Raw genomic sequence first — 24555 nt, forward strand, 5'->3', positions numbered from 1 at the left:
TGTGTTCTCCTTCCTGATCATCAGTAGCCCAGTGATTCATTAGGACCAGGGTCTTTCTGTTATCTCCTGTGATGTTCCCTGCTCAGCTCTGCTTTGAGAACTAAGAGGTTTCTCTAGCACGCTGCTATCTATCTTTGGGAGTTTGTTCAGGAAGGTGTCGACTGGTTGCTTGGAATTAATGTGGGCTTTGACCTCTTCTGAGAAAAGGAAGCCTGGGGAGGGTGAGGATTCGAGGAAAGCTGAGCTTAGTGTGCAAGTTCGTCAGGAATTAGGCATAAGAGTTTGTTGGAATTTTGGGAATGCCAGATGGCTGAGATCCCAGAGGAGGAGGTGGGCTTTTAGAGGAACATCAACAGCACTTCCACAGTGAGAGCTGCACCACATAATTCCCCCATCAACTTCCTGCTTGCCTGACTCTTCCAACTTGTCTTCATTTTGCCTCTTTCTTTTTATAGAAGTTACATTGAAACCTCAGACTTAGAGACCTGCATCTTTTCATAGCTAGCATTTGGGGATTTTCCTCTGTGTGTGTTCCTTGCCTATGCTTTTTTGAAATTAAATAGTACTCAGAAGGATGTCGTAAGCAAATAGAGTTGCTCAGAGGTCAGTCAGGTTCCTGCTACTCTCCAGGGCATCTCTAGCCCTTATGGCTCAGAATCAAAATCAAACTAGATAAACAAAGAGAACTTTGACTTGAATTTCCAGTGTCTGAAATGATTTACCAGATGTTGTTGGGTAGTGTGAGGATTGTGTGCGTGTTCCATCTGTTCTTCTAAAGCCTGAGGCAATGCTGTTCAGTCACAGGTACCTTTTTGTCATGTCTTACAGTCCCTGTCATCAGCAGTACCTGAGTGTTATTTGTGTGATGATGATGAAACTCCCAATGTGAGAATCTGCTTGGAGAGATTAGTTGAAATACATGTCCATTTTCTTCCACGTGGTTCACTGTGGTATAGATTACTGCTCTTGAGCTTGCTAGCATCTCTTTGTACAACAGCTTTTCTAAGACTGTCCCGATAGTTTATATACAGCAGCTCTCCAGTTGTTTTGGACTGTTTTCCCTTCATTATATCTTACAGTTGTGCTAGGCAATACAGGAGATCATTACTTCAAGTATTGTTTGTCTGGTGTTCTTTCACTGTGCCACAAATAATTTTTTCAATTTGTAACACTCCAAAACAAAGTACAATGCTGTAATCTCTGGAGTGGAGTGGAGAAGTCAGATTGGGATATTGGCCATTGCTGCATCTGAAGGAGCTGGCTTTCTACACTGCCTCATAGACTTGGTACTACTCTTCTGTATTTTTAAGGTGGAAGAATCTAGTAAATATTTTTGTGTAACGTAACTAAAAAGGGGAAGAGAACAGTTACCCAAGGTCAAGGTCCTGGTAGTACAGGATTGTATTCATGATAATGAGTAGTGGTCAATGCTGAGAGACAACATGACACAAGATCTGAGTGGTTTTAAGATGCATTAGTTCTGCAAAACCTCAGATCACTTGAAATGTCTAAACTGATTGAACTCTACACATCAGGAAGGATCTCTTCTTATTGTACCTTGTTAGCCTTTAATATTATAATTCACAGTTATATCAGCATGCCGGTCATTATTACTGTCCTAATTTGGAGGCCAGTCATGTGACCCTAACTATATTTTAATCCTGATTGCAGTTTTATAGCTGAGGATTTTTACTCCTTGAAAAAAGTTAAATTAGTTATATAACTTGTATGTTGGACTTGTCCCATTGTTTAGTTATTTTCTGTTCCACTGGGAACCTGATCTGCTTATGTAATTATCCTCTTTTAAAACCAGGTAACTCAGTTCTCTTTTGCGTTGTTCATGTCACCTAGAATATTCAAGCCTGTAAAAATTCATCAATTCTCTGTGAAACTACTTTTTTTTCTTTTTCTGGGACACTTCTCAGGTCTTTAGAAAGTTGATATTAAACTTGTTTTCAAGGTCTAGCTTTTGTAGGCATTCCTTTGGACCAAATTGTCCATATTACCTATAGCTGATTTCCCATCATGCTTAGCCCATGAGCCATTCATACATATGCCTTCTGACATCTGTAGTTACTTGGAATGCCCATATGCAGAAATAGGTTCTGGTGCTATTACTTTGTATGCAAATTTTTTAATTATTGTTTACAAGCAATCTCTGTAGAATTGGAGACTAGCTTGTCTTCTGTACCTTGAAGGTTATCACATAGATGGGAAGTAGAAATGGGTCACCCATTAAGTTATACAAAGCTAAAGGCTTATCTTTTCTACTATTATGCTTTGTGGGGCTGCCTGTGGAAACTGCGCCAGATTGAAATGGTGGTATTTTGGTACTGTTAACATTCAAAAACAAAAACAATTTTAAAAACTGTAATGAAGTAAATAATTATCTTGGTTGTGTAGCAGAAAGCTTGGATGCCAAAAATAACTTCATGCAAGTAAGAACCACAGGTAAATTTAGTTTGGAAGGGACTTCTTCAAAGTTAGATCAGGTTGCTCAGGGCCTTTCCAGTTCAGTTTTGCATTTCCAATGCTGAAATTTCTGTTGTCTGTCATCTTTTTGGTTCATAACTCACAGAAAAGTCTGGCTCGCTCTTGCATCCTCCCTTTGGGGTAGTGGAAGACAGAAATGTGATCAGTGCCGCCTTACCCAAATCTATAAGCCGACTGACCAATGGTTTCTTGGAAGAAACCACTGAATAAATGAAGCCTCAGTAACTACTGTAAGAGTTGTTGGCATCAATGGTTTTTTTTTTTGCTTCCATATGTGTTGGAACTTTCCTTTGTAAAGCATGCTCTCTCTCTGGCCCCCTCTCTCCCCTGCCTTAATGCAGCAATATATCTGGTACTCAAGCTTCTCCTTTTAGGGAAGATGCATGTGTACCCATAGAATTCCTATTACAATCAGTGCTACATAAATATACTTGTTCCTGGTCTTCCCTTCCTCTGTACTTGAATCTTAAATATGTAAAATGTGTAAATTCTTTCCTTTTTAATGAGTCCTTTTCTTTGCTTTCCTGCACAGAAGTCTTTCTGCTGCCAGGAGAAAGAGACAAAAAAATATACCCCCTGCATTGTTCTAACGGAACAAATTCTTTTTACAAAGTCTGAAGAAAAGGTGGCTTGTTTAGGCTTCAGGAAGGCATAGGCAGTTCATATCCTGTGTAAACATATGATCTCAAGATTTTTATTTGTTTTTCAAGCATTTATAAATTCTTACCCTATTGAGAGCTTGCACAACTACTGTTTTGGTAGGCCAACATGGGACTTCATCCATGGAAAATTATTCTGCGACTACTTGGATTGCACTAGTCTTTTACTAAGAGTTATAAACTAAATGTCTTCTTTTTATTGAATATGGCCTTCTAAATGAATGGTCCATCATGTTCCCTTCTTTAAAGCCTTTCATATTAGATATAACACTGTAAAATACAATAATCTGATATTTAAATAAACTGATTTTTTAACTACTCTGGGTTCCATTTTCTTTTATTTTACTCTATATTCTTTCCCAGTTATAATGAATTAAAGAGCAACAGTAGGTTAGAATGGCAATGGCGAAAGGTAAAAATTATGCCCTTTTTTTTGTTACTGTAACTTTATCCTCACTGAGTCAGTACCTGCTGTCTCATGTGATCAGAGCAGAAGCTATGTCAGGAGAAACTGAGATGAGAAATAGGTCTTTAATATTTCCTGTCCCACTGTTCTCTTCTGGACAAATCCAATAAAGAGGTAGAAGCCTCATGTGTTCTTCTTACTGAGGCCTTGATATGCCCTAACTTTTTTTTTCCCCTGACTTGGATAATTAAATCCTGCACAAGATCATTAGTCTTCCAAGATGTCTACTAATCATCACTTATAGTTTCTCTTCAACTGTGACAGTTGGCTGGGGAGTTGGAGAAGCAAGTAGTACTCTAAACTGCTCCCCTTGTTGGCATGACCTCAGGTAGCTAGGAGGAAGAGGAAAAAAGACCAGAGCAGACTCCATATTTGGAAGATGAGCAAGACGACTCTACCTCATAATGCATGAAGGAACAGCAGTTGCCCTCTTTAGAGAAGGTAAAACTACAGTAAAAAAAATCTTTTTATCTAATGCAAATAAAACTGAAGTGGACAATTATGTTGTCTTATTCCTGGCAATCTGGTCTATCCCCACTGACAAGAATGTAACTCAAGCTAGCTGCAGCAAACCTTAAAAATGTAGGCTGTGTTTCATTGAAAAGACAGGTTGTGTTAATGGCTAATAAAGGAAAAAGTCTTCAGTCAACTACTGTCATCTGTGAAATTGTGTTCTATGTTTATGTTAAGATATAGATATTCCCCCAAATTATTTCAGTTTCTTGTTATACTTCTGGATCTTCTGTCTTGGCTCTTTTGTTGTTGTTCTGTTTTGTTGGAGTTCTTGTTTCAGTTTAGGGTTTTTTTTGTTCTTTGGAGATACATTATTTGACAGAAGTATTGAAATATAAGTTTTGGTTCCAAGGATAAATTTAATCTTTTGCCAGCCATTTTGCTAACTAATTTAAAATTCAGGCTACCTTTAAAAAGAAATGGCTAAGCATTGCAGGAACATCTACATTCAAAATAAGTTACTGTTCATCATTCCACTTTCTTTCTCTATTTAAATATTTCCCTTGGTGCTGACAATTAGGTGTACAACTATATTAGCTTCTGACCTCATTTACCTGGGAATTGCTTTGTATCACAGTGGTTCCATTTTCTATCCCACAGAAATCATGCTTTTTGAATATTTAAGTGGCAAATATTAGTTATCCCCTGCATTACAGATACTCTTTATTTATTGTAGCTGTAAGTTGTTTTTGAAGTCCACAACTTCTTCCTCCCCACCCCTAACCTGAATCATTTAAATCACTCTCTCATACTTTGCATTTTCTTGAAAATAACAGTAATAGTATTGTTTCTAAAAGTATGCTTTTTAACTTTTATTTAGTTGAGGAGCTTTCTATGCTGAATTGTTTGCAGTCTATACAAGTACTTGCTCCTGTATTAATTTACAAGTCATACAAATAACTTCTGGGAGGCTTTAATGCTTTGCAATAACTATTTCATGTTCCTTAGGGAAAAAAGCAGATTAGTACAGGTTCTAGTGATTTGCATAAACATACCATCGTTTTGGGGTTTAGTTTCTTCAACTATTTCATGAAAACACAGATTTCATGAAATATGGGGGTTGAATTACTTGCTGAATTGAAAACTTGTGGTAAATAAGTAGTTTATTTGAAGCAACCTCCCTGCTGCCCCAAACCATGCATCTTTATAACAAGTAAAAGGTTTGTGTATATTTTCCAGGATATAAATTTATGCTGACCTAGCTTTTAAAGAAAACTTCCATAGACTGAGGCAATAAACTTATGGTCATTCATACTTTCATCTCTTCAGATATACCACCAACTGTAGATTAGTTATTAGATAAAAGCTAATTCTTTTTAAAAATGTCTACTAATTAGTATAATTTTTGAAGGGATAAAGTTTTAGGGAAGTTCAGGTTTGGTGGTTTTTTTTTGTTCAGTTCAGGTTTTTTGTTTATTTGGGTGTAAACATATATTTACTTTTGGCAGCAGCTTGGTAATGTTATATGTAAATCAATAGTTACTTCTTGTGCTTTAAGTAACTCACATTCAGCTGAGGCAAGGTTAACAATTGAATGGTTAGGACAAAGCCACAGTTGGTAGTTTAAACAATTTTTACCCAACAGTGTGAAGAGTAGATGCTTTCTAAGTGACACATCTTGTTGAAAACTTCTAATAAATGACAGTCAAGTGAATGTATATCAAATTGACTTCATTTGCCATCTCTTACTGAAGCAATTTTGTTTCCCTCTAATATTATTGTACTGCATGTTTGTGTCAAAATGGCATGTAATGCTTGTCTGGTGGTGGTACAGAAAGTGGGGCTATATAAGTAACTAAATGAAGTACTGAGTCATTCAGTGCCTCGGTTTATAGTTATGGTAAACATATTTTGAAAAAAAACAAAACCAAAACCAAACCTTTCTTCACTGATGTCATACAATCCCCTGTGTTCAACACTGCTTGTCTGTTGGGAAATAATTTGTAATTCCTGCATTTCCCCATATGTATACATGTTTTAATGAGGAGAAGGAATTCCTTCTAAATCATAATCAATTAACTATGAAACCTTCCTCTGTGTGTTTCTTGTTTCCTAACAGCACAACTTGGAGACTATAACGCTTCAGTACATCATTCAGGATATCTGTCAAATTACAACTTTATACCAGAGCAGAACAAAGATTTTCTTACCAAAGTAGAATCGCTGCATGAGCAACACAGGTAACGTTAACTTTTAGTTCTGTCACCTCTTGAGATTTTTAAAGAAAAAAAAATGCCAGAAGGAAGACACAAGCTCTTAGTAGTTTTATTTCATAGATCTTCTATTAAATGAAGTATTTGGTTTTATCATGTAGGTGCTAGACTAATCATATTCAGAGTATGATGCCAATGTGTTAAAGCTTAAATTTTAGCTATAACAACCAGTAGATCAGTTAGCATTATACATTACTTATGGCAACCATCTAGAACATAGTACCTAGATGTTTAAAGAACTTTTTGGATCAAGGACATTCAACCATTTTTTTCAAAGACCAAAAAAAAAAAAATCTACAGACTATCTACGGAGAGAGAGAAGAAAAAACAAACAAAACCAAATAAAACCCCACAAACCATGAAACACTTCAGTTAATATTGTGCTTTCTCTCCACTCCCCTGAGTGTAATATAAAGGCTGCAACAGATTATTCCAGTCAGTCCACTGCTAATTACTCTTTCTGACCCTGCTGATTTGTCTCTTGTAAGACTGCAGCTTTAGAATTAGTAGCGTTGATCAGATACTTGCAACCTGAATGCAAATATGCCAACCTAAGAAACTGTGAAAGTCTGAGCAAATGAAATCCAAATCTCTATGGTCTTGTTCTCTCTATTTTTACTGCAGCAGAGCTGGTTCCCCACTCTCCTAGTTTCTTTGATTTATACTCTGAAATATCTCCATTTTCATCTCCCATTGATATTCCTCAACTTCTTTTGTCCTCTTTCAGTACTCTCACCTCTCCATCTTGTTTCTTTATTGCTAGTGAGTAGTTCTGAACTTCATGTATTTAGTGCTGTCATAGCCAGAGATATAAAACTAGTGATGTCCTGCAGAAAAAAGACTAGAAGTTACTATTGGTCCAGATAAAGGTGTGGTGGGGTCTGTTGGAAAGACTCCTTTCTTTTCTGTGTCCTTCCAGTGATATCGATGCTTTCATTGAGTGTTTTTGGTAGAGTGAAGCCTTGATGACGGAGAAATTTAACTGCTGTATTTGAATTGACGTAGGTGATGGTAATTGAAGTTCTGAATAAAAATACTTGAGTAGACTGGACTGGGAAAAATGTTTCTTTATTGCTTCAACACCTTTTTTGAAACTCAGCTCTTCAGACTTACTTATTCTGGAGTGCAGGGAGAGGCAGACAAATTACTGTATATCCTGGCAGTATTTCCTGACTCTCCTTCGGCATTCATAGTGAACACTTAAAACTGAAACATGGTTTTGACTAGATCAATGCCAGTAATATACTTGACAAGAATGGTTCTGGTGTTCACCAGGCCTTCTGGGAAGGAAAGACAGAAAGGGGGAATTTATGTTAAAATTTTAGAACAGTGGTTTTTTGGAATGAGATTTCTGCTGATCTGGAGCAAATATTTGCTGTAGACCATACGGGATCTCTGTAAATTATTATCCCTCTTACTGTTTTTTGCTTAGTATGTAAGCAGCCTGAGGCTTTAGGATGTTGATATTATCCAAATTGGTAATGTTTTCGTAGTGCTTGCTAGATCTAGCCATCAGTTTGAGAAGGATGCATTTGAAACTTCATATGATGCTTATATTCCAGATTGTTTGTTAGTCGTTGGATGTCAGCAGCTACTTACTGTTAAGAGTGGAAGGAGACACCAAGACCAGTTTGCCCTTGCCAGTTTATCTCACCCAGTAACTACCACCTGCTTAGGGACTCAAGGTTTCATTTCATCTCTGAGTAGGGAGGCGTAACAACAAGAAAAAAAGATAAGTCTGCACTGAGACACTTTTTCTTGTTGGCCTTTCAGGACACAAGACTTGATTATTCTAGTGTAGATGGTGTTTGCAAATTGAGAATTAAAATTTGCAGGCCCATCCTTTTGGTACGCAACAGACTTTTCCCACCTTTCTGAAAAAAGTTCTCAACAAAAATTTTAAAAATGTAAATAATATACTCTTGCAAACATATTCAGCATCCTGTTGTATCATTAAATGGTCGTTTTCCTTTTTTAACCTTTCTGACACAGTGAAAGAGATAAGGTCTACCAATGTTTTTCAAAATCAAGGTGACAGTAGTCACTGTAGATGTAGATCTACGTAAGCAGTTTATCGCAGGATTGTGACAAACAGCTCTTTTTGTCTTTGCTCTTTTTTTCCAATATTGTGACATCTTCAAGCCACATTGCTGGCAATGGCTTTCCAGTTCAAGGTAACTTTCAGTTTCATGGACCATGATGTAATATTTCCTAGAGTGGTTGTTTCAGGGCATAGTATTTTGAAGGCCTGGAATTTGAAAGGATGGAATTAAAGTATTAATTGGAAGTATTAAATGTCCACCTTCTGAGGTAAAGACTCATTTGAAAATGGTAATTACTGCCTTACATGGAATGCCTTTGTGTCTGCAGTTCTTGACATAACACAATGTTATGTCAGCTTTTTACAGGTTGTATTTAAATTGCCTTTGATTAATGTAACTTTATGCATGTCATTTAGGAAGCTAACCTAGCAAAGAATTGTTTTTACCTGCTGTTAGTTGCAGACATGATAGAAAAGACACCAGATATCATCCTACTTAGATGTGTGTAAATTACATGCATCCCTCAGCCTCTGTTCTCACAGTTACTTGAATATGCTGTAGTGCCGGAGTTGCTGATCTGGGCTGTGAGACCAGGATCACCGTGGGCACAGCACGGTGTCAAAGGGCTATGGCAGATTCCAGGTTAGAGCTGCCTCTTCTCTGATCGGTTCTTGACTGGTCTTGGACCTGCAGTTTATTGGAAGGGGTTACTTTCATTATCATGCCCAAAGAAATCTTGTTTAGGCCACATTGCATTCTTCTCAGATGAATAATTAGTAGGCTGCATGGCTGTAGGGATTACCATTGGCTTCTTTGGTTTTTAAAACTCCTTGTAGATTCCATGTAGCCCTTCCATGAAGATGTATAATCTGTTTGTTTGAGGTGTGGGGATTTTTGAGTTTTTGTCTCTGGAAAAAAAAGTCTCAGAATCATAGAAGCTTTCTAGAAGACCAGAAGATAGATTCCTTTTGAGTCGTGCAGCACATATCTTATCAAGCAGTGGGAGAAAAAAATATTTTAGGACTTACAGGTTGTAGATAAACTCAGATGGCTTTTCCTTGGTGAGTTTCATAACTTAATCTTCTTTCTCGCCCTTATTTTTTAGTACATTCCTGCTTCTAATCTTTGTTCTAAATGACTTCCTTCTGAGATACTACTCAATATAGAATATTTACAGATACAGCTTCTTGTTATAAAGGAAGCTTTTATGGGGGAATTGTTTCCTCATCCCTTTAAACAAAACAGATACAAATTATTTTTCTAAAAAGCAGTGGTCCAGAATGGCTAAGGTAATAACATTGTGTATAATTTGCTCAGTTTTTGAGAGGGGTTTAAGAGAGCCTTCACCAGGGAAGAAATTGTGGCACTAGTTGGAGGCTGTGGGATTCTTCTGGTTTTTTGGCATTTAGAATAAATATAGTATTGTGTCTTTTATTTTTGACTATGGTCCATATAATTTTTTTCCCCTCTTTTAGTGGCCTCAAGCAATCTGAAGCAGAGTCCTGCTACATAAATATAGCACGAACACTTGAATTCTATGGAGTGGAATTGCACAGTGGTAGAGTATGTTTACATTGCCATTTTTCACTTGGAAAATATAATTTTATATGCCTTTTTATATGAACTTAATAGCAGTAAATCTGGTAAAATTAAGTATTAACTTTATCATGTGTTATTTTTAATTAGAGATGGATAATTTTTCAATAATTTCCATGTAACATAGGTGCTGGAATTTCAACCAAATAAGCTAGATCTCCTCGAAAGAGTAACAATATATTTTTAATACCGCAATATATTTTACTTAAAAATTTTACTAAAGTTTATGCGTGTCTTAACACGAAAGAACGTGAATGCTCTGTATAGTGCTGTGATGCAGTTGGCAGGTGTTGTAAGAGTTTATTTTCTTTGAATTTCTAATACAGTGTTAAGAATATAGATATTTTTATTCCTGTATTCTCTGACTCTAGGCTAAATTTAAGCAGTATTTAACACAGTGGATTATGACCACTAAAAATGTGTTTGAAATGTACTAGTATTTCACTGGCTACTGGGATTTCATTGTTTGATTACACTGCTGTCTGAGATGAATCCCCAAAATACATTTTATTTTTTAGTTGCATCCTAGTGTGCAAGTTACCATCTGTGCTTTTATATAATTGCAAATTATTTTGGCACAAAGCTTGTAGTATAAAACCTTAATGAAGTGTAGTGCAGATGATTCATTTCCTAAGTGAAGATGACTACTTTTTTCCTAACATTTCTCTGAGATTTGTTAATAATCCTGCCACTGAGAATTTTAATGAAAAAATCATCACTTTCTGTAATGACAGAAGGGATGGAAAAGGTCATTTTCTTCCTTCAGCACAATGTTTTCTTCTGGTTTTTTCTTTATGCTACCACAAATAAGTGAGCATTGCAATAGATTTCTAAGAATTCCTAAAGTACTCCTGTACAAAGCTACTGTATTTACGTTCATATTAATGAAATACAGTGCTCAAACAGTATAGGCCTTTTTTAAGGATGGGGAAAAGTACAAAGGAAAAGAAATAACTGAAGTGATCAGAATATGAACTGTCTGTGCTCATACCATCTGACATGAGTATCAGGAGAAGCAACTTCTATGTGACAACTGTTAAAGGTGATCAGATATCTTGGTTCATATGCACTGGTTGTGGGTAAGTAATCCAGCATATGTGAACTAATGTCTTAAATTCTTGTGTCTTCTGACAATGTAAAAGCTTTCCTGATTTCTAATAAGGGGATTATCTTTAAATGGTAAATGGGCATCTTACTAATTCTGGTTTTGTCTAGGTTCATTGTCCATTGGATCATCTGTCACACTTCTGCTGTCTTGAAGAACCCTTTACTGCCACACTTGAGATTTCCCAACATGCACTTAACTTGATCAGTCTATGCCTTTTAACTTCTGCTGTAGCCCAGTATTTTGATAAGCCAACTTAAGTTCCAAGACTTTCACCATGAGGCTGTTCTCGTAATACTCATGGGATGTTGTTTCTGAAAGTTCTTCAATTTCCAATATCCTCCCTGAGTTGTAGGCCACCGAACTACATGCAGGATGTCAGTACTGGTCATACCAGTGCCAAGCAGTGAGGATAGTTTAGAGTGGTTCAGACATCGTCAACTAAATGGAGTTTCATTGCAGTGTTCCCTGGGCTGCTCTGTCTGAGTAGAAACACCCTCCAGAGATATCTGCTTAGATGGTGTATATTTCTTTTCCCAGTGCATTGTTTTATATTTAATGACCTGGGGCTCACATGTTGTTACAATACTGGTCATGAGTCCTTACTCTACCTGACACCAAACTTTATGATCTGAGTCAAATAGAGTCTAGATTTGAATCAAAGCTGTCTCTATTCCAGGCTGCTAAGTTGCAGACCATCTTGCTACTATTTCAATCCAAAGTAATATTTTAATCACAATTTAATTTTTTTGGTAGGATGAAAATATTTGAAGTGGTCTGGTTTTGGTTTGGTGGTTTGTGTTCTTTTTTTTTTCTGGCACTTGAACTGAACATCTAGACAATTAGAAGCTGCTAGGAAGGAAATAGAAACCAAACTAGAAAATGTCATGCCACTTTTTAAATCTGTGTTTTGATACGAGTGGTGAGTTCTGTCCTCCTTCTCCCTTCCATATCTCAAAGTGGGTAATGGAATAAGAAAAGTACAGTGAAGCATAAAAATAAGGAATGTCTTAAGCAAAAGCCTTCTGTAGCAGGTGAACAGCATGGAGAATGTGGATAATGAACAAATTTTTTTTTTGCTTGTTAGTAAAAGATTTAAGGAGCTTCAGTCTCCCTAGAAGGAGACAGGTTTAGGTGAAAGGAACTTTTTTTCCATATGGCTGCAATTGAACTGTGGTGATTACTGCTATTTTAATGGATGACCAAGGTGAAATAGGTATTGAGCAGTTAGGCAGTTCAGTGGAAGAATGATTCACTGGAGTCCATTAAACATTCAAAAACCTTCTGATCCAGGAAATCCTCCAGTTGAAAATTGCCGGAAGTGGAGAAGGAGGGTTATTAGTAGAGGTTTATTGGTTGTTTCTGGGGTTTTGTATTTCCAAAACATTGGTTACCAGTCATTGTTTGCCTCATGCCATTCAGTACAAACCTTTCAACCAATATGTTATTGGTTATGCTCCAGAAAACCTCTAGGAAAAGTGACAGCGCTGGATTACATCAGCGTGGATGTTCTTGGCATTGTCTTCTGGTAGATGATCTTCCGTTTGCCGAGTGCTTTGCCAGTGCTGCAGCAGTCCTGCAGAAGAATACTCCTCAACATTTGGTGTTGCCTGGTAGTCTGTGTTGGCTGTAAATGACACTTCTCTGAAATTTGAAACAGTCTATTTCTGAAGTTTGTAGTGAAGGTTAGATACTTCCCCCCAATATGCTGCGGCTTCACAGAGGCTACCCACATTATACCCCAGCTTTGGCAGGGATGTTTACCGTGCCTCCTGATATCATCCCCACCACTTAGTACTGCTCTTAGATCACCCCTCTGTTCTTGTTAGATCCCAGTGCTTTGAACAGGTTTGGCAGGGACTAGTTAAACTGTGGCTTTTTGAAAAGCTTTAAATCTGTGGATCCTTATGGTTCAGCTCTGTGCTGCTAAAGTAGTCTTAGTCCTCTTAGAATGTGTATCGCAAAGGAACCAGGTAACGCCTGGTTTTTATACTAATGGCCAAAAGAAGCTGGTGCTCCTGTACTATTGGTTGAGAGTGGGATACTTTTGGATAATGTTTCTTGAAGAACAGATAAATATCTTTTCTTTAATTTTTGTTTTATGGTACAAATTTAAATATTTTTGCAGAAGTTGAGTGTGACCTTTCTTTTTAGCAACTTGCTAAACATGAAATTTCCATTTGTAAATTAATCTGAGCTCAGTTTTCATCTGCAAACACTTCTGCTTTTCTGAGGGTAAATCTGAACTGCTAAAATTAAAAAATGAAGTAGTATTAAGAAACTCAGGAGAGTTAATTCAATACCTTAAAACTGTACTGAGATTTCTTGAATTCCTAATCTCCTCTTGACTCTGGACCACCATCTTATCTGCCTAATAATTAGTCTGATGCTAACTCATCTTTCATTTCTTATTCAGGCACAAAGAAATTTGTAGAATCAATGTTATTTCCGTATCTACAAAAATACAGACAGTAATTATAAATTAAATCAAATGTGGATCAATATTTAGCTAGATGCCTGGCATGATCAATTTTATCTTTACTTTTTTTTGTCTCTATATAGAAACAGGTAAAAAGAAAACTATATGCACGTTATTTCTTAGTTGTGCAATTTAACAGTGTAGATGTTTTGAAAGGGAAATAATGGCACATCTACATCATCTTTCATTTGGGAGACCCTCCTTCTTTATGCTAGTCCAAAATCTTGTTTTCGGATTTCTTAGGTTTAACACAAGTAAATTCATTATAACAAATAGCATGGGGGGGATTAGTGTTTTGGATGGCTGCAGACAGGGATGGGGAATGAACTTTGCTCTGACAAAGCTCCCAGCGAAAATAGGGATTAATTATGCTAAACTACTCTATCAAGTGTTTAGCTAATCTTTTACTTATAATTCATGTAGATTTTCAGTTTTTTCTCCTAAAGCTGTTTTTTCTTCACAGTATTGATTTTTAAAAGCAGGAACCTGGCGTAAGCTCCAAGTGCTAATAATACAAGATTCTGCCCTGCTTTAGGTTGGCTGTATCATGGCAGGGACAGCTAAATTACATGTAGTTAATCTCCTGAAATACCTCAGTTTTGTCCCTGAGTATTGAAATAAAGGGGCATCAGTTCTGGATGCCTGTCATATGTTGGCATAAACTGGAAGTTCGGGAGCTTTTTCTGATAGAGATTCAAGCAGCTCCTCTAGCAGCAGTTCTTGGCAAAGTGGGGAGGCAGGTTGCTGAGAAATATTAATAATTTCATCTGAATCTGGGCTATCTGATGTTAAGTGTATTTGGACTGCTACCTACCTAACAGTTTTCTTCTATTATAATCTCAGAGATAGGACTGGTATTCCTCTCATCTTGTCAGTATTCGGTGTTAAGTGCACTGGGTGTTAAATAGGTTGTGCTCATTCGCTATGAACTGCTGTGGTATTTCACTGGAGGTTTATAAATCACGATGCAAATTAGGTTCAGTTTCATTCATTCATATGTCTGTGTCGTGCTTCTATTCAACTGTTTTCAAAGGATTTGCTGTAGGCTTTCCACAGTATTGCTAGAGCACATGCTATCTGTTCTATTCTTTTGTATCTTACTGAAAATAAAACTGTATATTAACTGAGCACAGAGTACCATCTAGAGGAGCAGCTAAGCTACTAAAGGCTTTAAGAGAATCCACTACCTTTGGCCATCCTTTACAAAATAGTCTGAAACTACTTTTGAGTCAAACCTGATGTTTTAACCAATGGGTTCTACACTTAGATGTAGATTTCTGCACGTGTTCAGCTCTGTTTAGAGACTTGTGTAATAATGTGTTAGTACGTGTTGATCATAGAGAAATAGGAAGCCAAGGTTTGTAATTTCTGTAACATCAGTTTGGGTTTAGACTCAAATTGACCACTCGGCGTCCTCCCCTGCCTTTTTTTTTAAATTTTAACTCAAGTATTTGTTTATATATAAGCATGTGTTTCCTCTTGAGTATCTCAATACATATAAAGGATTGTAATTTTATGGATGCGTTTTTCCAGTTGAGTGTGTTAAAGCTAAAGCACAGGTTTTGTTTTGGTTAACAATGTAATAGTTTAGCGTATCAAATATTCACGTTCACACATATATTCCTCTAGCACAGTCTCATATGCAGAATTGTGGTCACCTCTTGCCTAGTCTTTGTTGGAAAGACCTTGGAAAAAATAAGGAATTATTTCCTTTGTCTTTTTAAAGAGCTTAGAAACAGTTGTGTTCTGTTTCCAAAATTCTATGACATTGACCTGACTGATCTTGGGAAGTACTTCACCTTATTTTCCATGGTTAGATTAATGATGTGTGACTTGCAACTTTAGTCTGATACTGACCTAAAGAATATATAGTGTAATAAGATGAGCATTACAACTTGTTTTAATGAGTGGAAGTTTATAATACCTAGTAGAAAACATTGAAGGAAAGAGATTAATGAGGGGGAAAAAATATCCAAATATGTGATTGAATTTTTGCCTCAGGAGTAGCAATTTAAGTACAGAAAACTTGAAAATGAATTTATAAGTAGATAAATAGGAATGACACAAACTGCATTGGTGTTCTTACAGTATTTTTCTTTTGCAGGATCTCCATAATTTAGATCTCATGATTGGGGTTGCATCCAGTGGAATTGCTGTATATAGAAAACTCATCTGCACAAGCTTCTATCCCTGGTACATTCCTTTACTAGTAAAGAAATATGTCTGGTGTTTTCAGTTTTATTTCCACTTGCCTTAACACTTATTCCAAAGAAGCCTACAATGCAAAAATTTGTTCTTTACAGGGTATCATGATATTTCCTTGCATTGAGATAAAAATGAAGCCTGTTGCCTAGGCTATTAATTCTCTAAGACTGGACTCCTTGCACTGTGTGAAGTCTTGATCAAGTTAATTCACATACAGGTCTCAGCACATGATTAGGAGGACCCTGTGGTGTGAGATTTGCTGCTGTTATACCCAATAATATGTCTTTTTTTATCAGTATTACTAGTAAAGCTCAACAGCTAATGGTCTGATCATTTTTATCCTGTCATTCAACAAGATATTTGCTTCTCAGAAAAGAAATGTAAAATGAGTTATTTGGAGTTTCAGATTTATTAGAACTAGGATAATATAATTTAGACAAATTTTTAAATTGCGTCAAACAATGTTATGTGATGTTTTGGAGTCTCCAGGGCTGACACGTTTGCATTATTCTATGATACTGAAAATGTAGGAATGCATGATAGTGCTATAGAAAATAATCTCTACGAAGGAGCAATGTGCACAAGATGTCTAATATCAGTGACATTAGAAATCAGTTAAGATATAATAATTTATAGTATTTATGGGCTTTGTTATTTATACCATGCTAAAAAAGATAACATAAATTAGAAATTATATGGAGGCTGGGCCTTTCCTTAAGGATTTTGGATTGGATCAGAACAAACTTTTCCCAGTCTTTTTTAAAAGTATGAATTTGTTATGTATACTTGATAAAATATAGCTTTATCGTGTTATGCGTAATTTCCTCATATAGTTTGTAACAGTTCTTCTGGAGAACATTTTCTTAATTGTGACAGAAAAGTGCATTCTAATGGGTTGTACATGCTTTTTACTCCTTAATTACATAAACAGGTGCTGCTTAGCAATATTCCTTAAATACCTGAGTCATTCCATCCTTTCATTATGAACATAACCTAACAGCTTTTTCCTATGGGAAAGCAATAAAATAGGTTTCAATTTATTTTTAGTGGAAAATGTACTGCACTAAATTTTTTTTTCTTTAGAGTGAATTGTCTTTCAACTCACTTGCATGTACTGTAACCATCCTAAATGTATGTCAGTAATGCTCTCATATAGCACAGTGAAATTTTGTATTTTTCCATCTAAAACACACTAAAGCATAAAAGAATTTCATCTTTCATCTTTGTGCCCTGAGCCCTTTAATATGTCAGCCTCTCAGTTTCTTTAAACAGCTGCAGGTTTTAAAAACTACCAGCTGGAGGAATGTTTTCTGTCTTCTGCAAGTCTTGTTGTGCCAACTTAGTGACCTAAGATATGAATGGGTAATAGTAATCTTGGAAACCATAGTGGTGGCATTTAAAAATCCTGGACTATATGATTTTTAGGGAAGGGACAGAGAGCACACAGGAGGAATCCACAACTTCCTGTGCTATTTTTACACCTGGAGAGTGCAGAGGAATAAAACACAGACGCTAAAACATTATTTACAAAAACCTATTCTCATTTACAAAAGAAGTGGAGGGGAAAAAAAACCCCACAGATTTTTCAGTTCAAATAATTTCTACTCTAAAATATGAGCTTGAGGTAACAATATCTTCAGCTGACAGCTAATGCAGTTGTTCCAAGCTTTCTTACTCTCTCTGAAAATATCTTCTCAACAGGGCTTCTCAAAGGAACAAAAACTCACTACATAAGGGACAATTTTTTTATATCTTACTTCTGCCTTCTTGAATGAGTTAGTCGTAATTCTTCATGCAGGGGTGGTGTCCATTCTCTGCCCCCTGAAAACAAGCAAATAAGGGAAGTTACTGGAGCACACTAGCCTTTGCTGTATTTGTAGTGCACATTTTCAATTTCTCTTTAGACCTCAAAGCAGGATATATTTCTGTAAAGCCTGAAGTTTAATGTATCTTTCTTGGACTGAAGGTGTGCAAGTAAGGAGATTCTTTACAAAACAGTATGTGCCTGAGAATGCAAAAAAAAAAAACCACCCCACCAAAAACCACCCCGTTCAGATAATTGAAATAGTATCTAGGCTTTTTATGTAACACTATTTGTAGTGAGTAGTTTTTCCTACAGACTGAGCAAGCTTCACTATAAACGTGGTAGAACTCAAGGTGGCAGCAAACACCACCAAAGCACTCTTTCCAAAGTGAAGTAAAATGCTGTGCAGCATTAGTGGATGACAACAATACAACTATGCCATATGGTAGTAGTCAAAGGGGACCAAAAGTTTTCAGGAACAGAGGCAGTGAGAGAGTACTGCCTTGGCAAAAGGAGGATTTTCAATCAAAGCAACCTACATAAGGAGCTGACTGATCAGTCAGAGGCAAGGCAAGTCAAGGCAGGTTTAAAAAATAACTCTGGATTTAACACAGTATTTTATATGCTCTGCAAAGTTATTCCTGGGGGTGCTCAACTGTTTTGTGAGAATTTCCAAACTCATTTTGCAAGTAAAATATTATCTTAATGGCAAAAACATACAAGCACTCTATATCAGCACTGATTAAAGTTGTATATTAAATGCGATTCAGTGTATGAGTTTCTTTGCTTTGAAAACTTCAAACTGCTAGAGGACTGCATTCTACATTGCTAGTTAAAATTTTAAAACGCTGCTCAACAGTGTCTTACATAGCAAATTTGATAGGACCTTTCCTGCTGAATCTTCCAGTGGCAAAGTACAAGACTTTCAGCTATTGAAACATTTTTGCCAAAAATACCAGCTGAACTGAGTGCTAGGACAGAACTACCAGTTTGATCAGAAATTAATAATTCTGTTGCCCACTAAGTGACAAATCTATTTTGACCTTTGTAAATGATAGGAAGACAGGACCCAAAAGATGTATCATTAATAACATGCTACAAGTATTGACTGTTTTACATGTAAACTGTGAAATTAAATCATTCATGAATGTTGCATAGTCACTGGACGAAGTATTGGTGAGTGATAAGAGCAGCTGAGCCACCAGTTAAAATAAGAATAACTGCATTCTATTCAGATCATATTTTGGATGTGGCATCTTCAGGCACTTGTTAAATCTAAATCCTCTGATATCTTAATCTCTTGGATTTTTTGTGGATTGTGCTATGTGCGAACATTCACTCAGCTTGTAGGTATAGCATTGCAAATGATTTTTATTTAATGTTAAATAAAACTGTCAGATTAGCAAGTGTTCTTTGTCACTGAATTAAATAGGTTTAGTTGTACTTTAAAAAGAATGAATGGAATTGAGAGGGATGTTCTACTTAGAGGAGAGTCAAAACAGAGACTTAAAGCCCTGAATTGACTTGAAGTAATTATGTGGTCATGCAGTGAATCATGTTGTGGGGGCTTTTTTGGGGGGGGGAAGGAATGAGAGTATTTTGGTATTTTTGGTTGTTGGCTACCCTTCTGTTGTTGGGTGGAAAGGTCTTGGCGTAGTCTGCAAGGTTAGTTTTCTGTGTCCTGCATTTCTGCTGGCTCTACATTAGGGTAAGAACAGACAATGACATTGACTGTGTAAGCTGAGAATGACTCAAAAAATGTACTTGTTGAAGTTTAAGTCCAGGAATGTGTTAAGAAAGAACCATTAAGTGCAAAACTTGAGTGGTACAAGTTCAGGCAGACTAGCACTGGGATTTATATATGAGTTGTATCTCAGTAAATGCAACTGAAGGTTTATATGACTTAGGAAGTTCAGAATCCACAACTTTTAGGTGAACATTACAGATAATTACCATTTGAGGTAGCAAGTCAAACGGCACAAGTATTTCAAGAGTTGGCCTGACAGGAGAGGTGGATGTGACTTAAACTTTCTAGTAAAGTACAACAATTTTTCTGGTTGCCAAAGAATGCTGTGAATGAAATTTCTGTTTCTATGTGGTTCTGTAATTGATGGAGAAAAGCATTTCCAGAAATGGGCACATGTTCAGTTTCCATCTCTTCTGAGCAGGGGTGGGGCATTGTTCCTTCTGCTACCTTTCTTGTTTGTAACTGGCAAATATATGAATCCTGTACAAATGAGGAATGTTGTTTTATAATTAAAGTGTATTTCTGTCATGGATAGTGGGGAATGAATGATAAGCCGTTGTCCCACTTACTGGGAGTCATGAAAAAACTATGGTAAGAATGGAGATGATCTTCCATATAGTTCATGCCTAATGAGAACTAACATGCTGTGAAACATTATCAGCTGATGAGAATATTCTGAGACTTCTAGCAGCAACCTTCCAAAACCCTTTCAGGGTGTGTAGATGGTATTCTTCAGGCAGGTGGGACTTGGTCAGACATTAAATAGCTTTATAGCTTTCCTGAGGTATCCATGTGATTCTAATTGATCATAAATTCCTTTTTCCAAAATGTGTAAGTTTTCAGTTACTGAAGTAGAAGTATTGCAGAGAAGATTTAGGTATTTTAGACAAGTCCTGTTTTGCTGTAGGAAGGTGCGTGGGTACCTAGAAGTTTGTTTAATTTAGCAAAACTGATAAGCATATAATTAAAATGAAAATTGCTTGAGCACCAATTCTAACTGTATTCCTTACCTTAGAAAATCTTTTTTAGTGATATGTATATATAGAAAAGAGGTGTTCAGTTCTATATAAAATTACCACAAGTTATGCACAATGTTAATAATTGAAGTGAAAAATATATTAACACTCATTCTTACAGTTTTCATCCTTCTATAGTTACGATTTTAACTACAATGTTTAGTTATTAATACAAATGCATCATATTTTTCACATTGTGAAGTGAATGCTGTGAAGTCTCTGGGAAATTTCAGATGCTGTATGACCAATCTTGTTGCCTCATGAAGGCCGTAAATTTTGTTCCTTTAGTCACAGTTGTTGTATGGTTCTTAAGTTATACGAACTTGACACATTTAGCATTTGTGCTGCTTAGTAAAGGATGTCATCAAGTTTTCGCTGCAAGAATAGATTTGGTGGGAGAGAATTGCTATGTGAGCTATTTAAAGAGTAAATGAAGAATAATCTCAATTTTTAAAAGACCTTTCCTTAGCTAATTTTTTTTGAGTTTCTGGACACCTATTTGCCACTCAACACAGAAGATGGATGCATATTATTCATTGAATATTTAACAGCTATAATCTTATAGGCTTGCTGTACACAGTATTTTTCATCTTTTCCCCCTCTAAACATTGTTTAATATTTCATAGTTTGTTTCTTTCTTTTAGGGTGAACATATTAAAAATTTCCTTTAAAAGGAAAAAGTTTTTTATACAACAACGGCAAAAACATGTAAGTAGTCATTTAATTTTGTTTTGCTGAAGTGGTCACATTCTTTTTTTTTTTTTCTTGCCTTAAATGTTAAGACAACAAAGGGCTCTCTCAGCTTGCCTTTGAAATTCTGTTTTGTTAACTTGCCCTTGCTAGTGTGGTTGTTTTATGCTCGCTCTGTTTCCCATATTTGTTTCCTTTCCAGCATGGAATCTTTTCACATTCAGTCTGTTGGACTATGTTTTACCCATGCAAGATTCTTCTCCGTTGGAGACTTGGGGGAAATGTTTCTCTAGTGTTTTGTAACCTAGCATATTTCCCTTTTCTTGCTAGCATCTGCTGTTCTTTTCTTTGCTCTCCCTGCCCAGTAGTGATGCTCTTCACTGCCTCACTGCAGCAAATCTACTAAACAGCTGCTTAGCCCATCTAGGAGGGCTGTGTGAGGTCCGTTCTGCTTATGGGGCTCAGAGTTCTGGGAGAAAGGAAGGTATCTCGAGAAAAGGACAGGCCTGCAGCTGAGACATGAGGTTGGAAAGGGGGATAGTGCATCTCCTGCTGCATGTAACGTGAAGCACTTTAGAAGCTGACAAAGTATGTGAAGGTAGTTGACAAAACTGTTGTACAATAGAAAATTTAAGAGTAGTCTTCATAATGCTGTGTGCTTTTTGCAGAATGGTTTGTAGTATTAGGCTATTTAATAGAAAAAAAATATCTTGGTTACAGTATTGTACTGCCACCATGTGAGCAGATATTTAGGCTATCTTTAGAGGAAGAGAAGAAAATATTTAATATGATAGGAAAAAATATGGACATCTGTGACCAGCAGATATATGGATATTTTAATTCAGTTGAGGACAGAACTCAGATAGTAAAAGGTAAGTGTTAACATGTAACTAAACTTTATGTAGGCTCTTGTAAATGAGTTCTTAAACTGCTAGGAGCTGTTACAAGAAGACCTTTTGACCCTCATCAGTTAGGGAGTCTGCTGAACACAGATTGCTAGGGAGGCTTTTTTTAATCTCAAAGGATAGTATTTTCATTTTCCCCCCATTTGGTGTTTATCTTCAATATTTGAGGAGTGTGCATGTATGTACATGTTCTTCATTTTCAGAGCTCTTCTGTAAACAAAGTTAATAACTAGAAACTGCTACTGTGCTGATGCTTACACACATTGCATGCACAAAGGAAGCTGTTTTGAGTGTGTCCTACCCTACCATAAAGGGGTCTTAAGTGTTCTGCAAGCCCTAAGTTTCTAAATACATTGTATGAAAACTTGACTCGGTCTGTTCAAATGTATTTCATTATATGAGGAAATGAGTGGTTGGCAAACCACTCAACTAGCTTTTGAGTGTAATTTTATTTGTATTACATTCAGGATAATTGTACGATGCTTACAGGTATTACCTTCTAGGTCTGAGGGTTAAAAATTCACTGGTAAGGAGTCTTATTAAACTTGAAATATTTTCAGGTATACAAATACCTGCAATGGACAGCAATTTCCAAATGTGTCTGAGAATAAATGTAAGAACAGAACTCAGAGTGGTTAATAGCAATGGATAGTAAAATGAGTGTGGTTCCATGTTTTTTTTTTAATGGGGAGGAATAAAGTGTCAATATGTAATGACCACTGGACTCAAAGATGATGTAAAATATGTTCATTGCATAAATACTTTACTGCTGTCAAAGGTTGAATTTCTCTTTCTGGAGTCCTGTGTCACCTTTGAAGATAGTAGCATTCTTAATTTGTTCAATTAAGCTTTTGTTAAATGGTGACAGTTCGAGGCGCTTGATTTGTTTAACAAATCTCCTCTTAAGTGTTCGTCGTTCTTTATTTCATAACCCACAGAGATTACAGTAATGCACACTGTAGCATGCATAGAGAGCTACAGAACTGTAGGAAAAATAAGGCCAGCCACATGACCTTTTTACTCTTATCAGATATAAAAAAGCAGACCAGGTGTGCTATTAAATCTCCAGATACATCCATCCTTGTCAGTTAGCCCCCTGTGCCTGAAATTTAGGGCAGAAAGTCTGCACGTCTGCAGTACTTTGGTGTTACTGCTTTGAAAAGCTTGCTGTTGCAGTGTGATGGGAGTGAGGGGGCAGCTGGACTGCTAGGGGTTTTCTCCAGAATGGTGGCTTACTTGAGGGGTTTGCTTGAAAGTGCAGGAGGGAATAGGTAAATGAGGCTGAAAGTAAGGAAGGTGGAGGAGGGTGGGGAAAGCAGAGCAGGTACTACATATTAATAATCAAGATTTTAATGAAGATGGTGACAGTGCTCTAACATTTCAGGGTTTTGTATATTATATGTAGATTTCTTTGCAAAAATGTGCAGAAAGTTCTCAAAGGCTATGAATTTGCAGTCATCCAGTGTGTGCTATGTTTCATTGATTTATTCTCCTTATTCCTCTTACTCATTTTTTCTTTCCTTATGCCCCTGTTCTGAAGACTCAACTTACCTTATCTCACTGTCTCCCTGCTACTCATCTCCTCTTTTACTCTCCCACTGCTTCAGTTGGTTGATCAGCTACTTGATAAAGTATGCAATATTTCTGTCCTACTGAAGAGCTACATAAGGACTGAGGAGCAAGACTGATGAATCAGTGAATGTCTGATGCTATAAAAGCTCATGATATGTAGACTTAATGAAGGGTGCAAAATTTAAGGTAGGAATAAAAACTATGCTGGTTTCCAGGCAACTTTTTAAAGCTCTGAGCAATGAAACTTTATATCCAGAGTGCTTATCTAGTGCTTAAAAACAACTTTATTTTCTGCGTATTTAAAATACGTTTTTACTTGCTATGCTATAGATGCCTTCAAATTCTCTGTGAATGGAATAGACATATATTTGAGCAAAGCTCTTCCCTAATGCTGAAAGACTCCCTTCAGCTATTGAGAATTGTTCTCTTTACCTTAATGGTTACAAATTTCTCTAATCCTCACTTCTTGATAAGTGTTAAAATATTCTTTTGGAACTTGAGTTGAGCAGTATGATAGGTACTAGATCTTTGGATCCCTCTAGAACACTCTTCATCTTTAAAATGGTGCATTGATTTAATAACACAACTTGCAAGGTGGCCTATTAGTAAGTCATATGGTTTTGTTAACAAAAGATTTTGTTAATTTAAAAATTGACTACATTTTTCCTGAAATTTCTGAAAGTATTTATCCTAGTATAAATACTTAGAAGCTGATAAGAATGCTCTGGCAACAGTTGGGAAGAACACACTAGTGGCTTAGAGACCAAGATTCATTATTATTTTCAAACCTAAATTTAAAACCAGAGTATTTGATGTACTTAATTCCTTATCTTTACACTGTGGCTTTTCAGTATAACTGAGATGTTTGGATAATCTGATTTTTATGGCAACTGAAAGACCAGTACTCCAGGCTGACAAAAATAACTATACACTTCCTTTTATTTGCCTTCTGGAGTAGTGTAAAATGCTTCAAGTGTTCTTCAGCCAACAGAGGGTATGTAAGAAATGCAGTTTGTCATTAAAGATTTAAGTGATGCATGCTTTCTATGT

The 24555-nt window shown here is 36.4% G+C and overlaps 1 protein-coding gene across 8 annotated transcripts in view; it reads left to right on the forward strand.

Moving 5' to 3' along the window:
* PTPN3 (protein tyrosine phosphatase non-receptor type 3) overlaps positions 1-24555 on the forward strand; it is a 136984-nt gene that overhangs the window by 53083 nt on the left and 59346 nt on the right. For 7 of the 8 annotated variants that reach the window (XM_064443259.1, XM_064443258.1, XM_064443256.1 and 4 more), the window contains 4 exons: positions 6191-6311; positions 9862-9949; positions 15671-15759; positions 20983-21046. In XM_064443259.1, the coding sequence (XP_064299329.1) occupies positions 6191-6311; positions 9862-9949; positions 15671-15759; positions 20983-21046 (362 nt within the window). Of the gene's footprint in view, positions 1-3957; positions 4060-6190; positions 6312-9861; positions 9950-15670; positions 15760-20982; positions 21047-24555 lie in introns of those variants that run through there. The other variant, XM_064443261.1, reaches the window with a different exon arrangement.

This window comes from Phalacrocorax carbo, chromosome 2 (assembly GCF_963921805.1).
Source record: "Phalacrocorax carbo chromosome 2, bPhaCar2.1, whole genome shotgun sequence".
In the NCBI taxonomy this organism is placed as follows: Eukaryota; Metazoa; Chordata; class Aves; order Suliformes; family Phalacrocoracidae; genus Phalacrocorax; species Phalacrocorax carbo.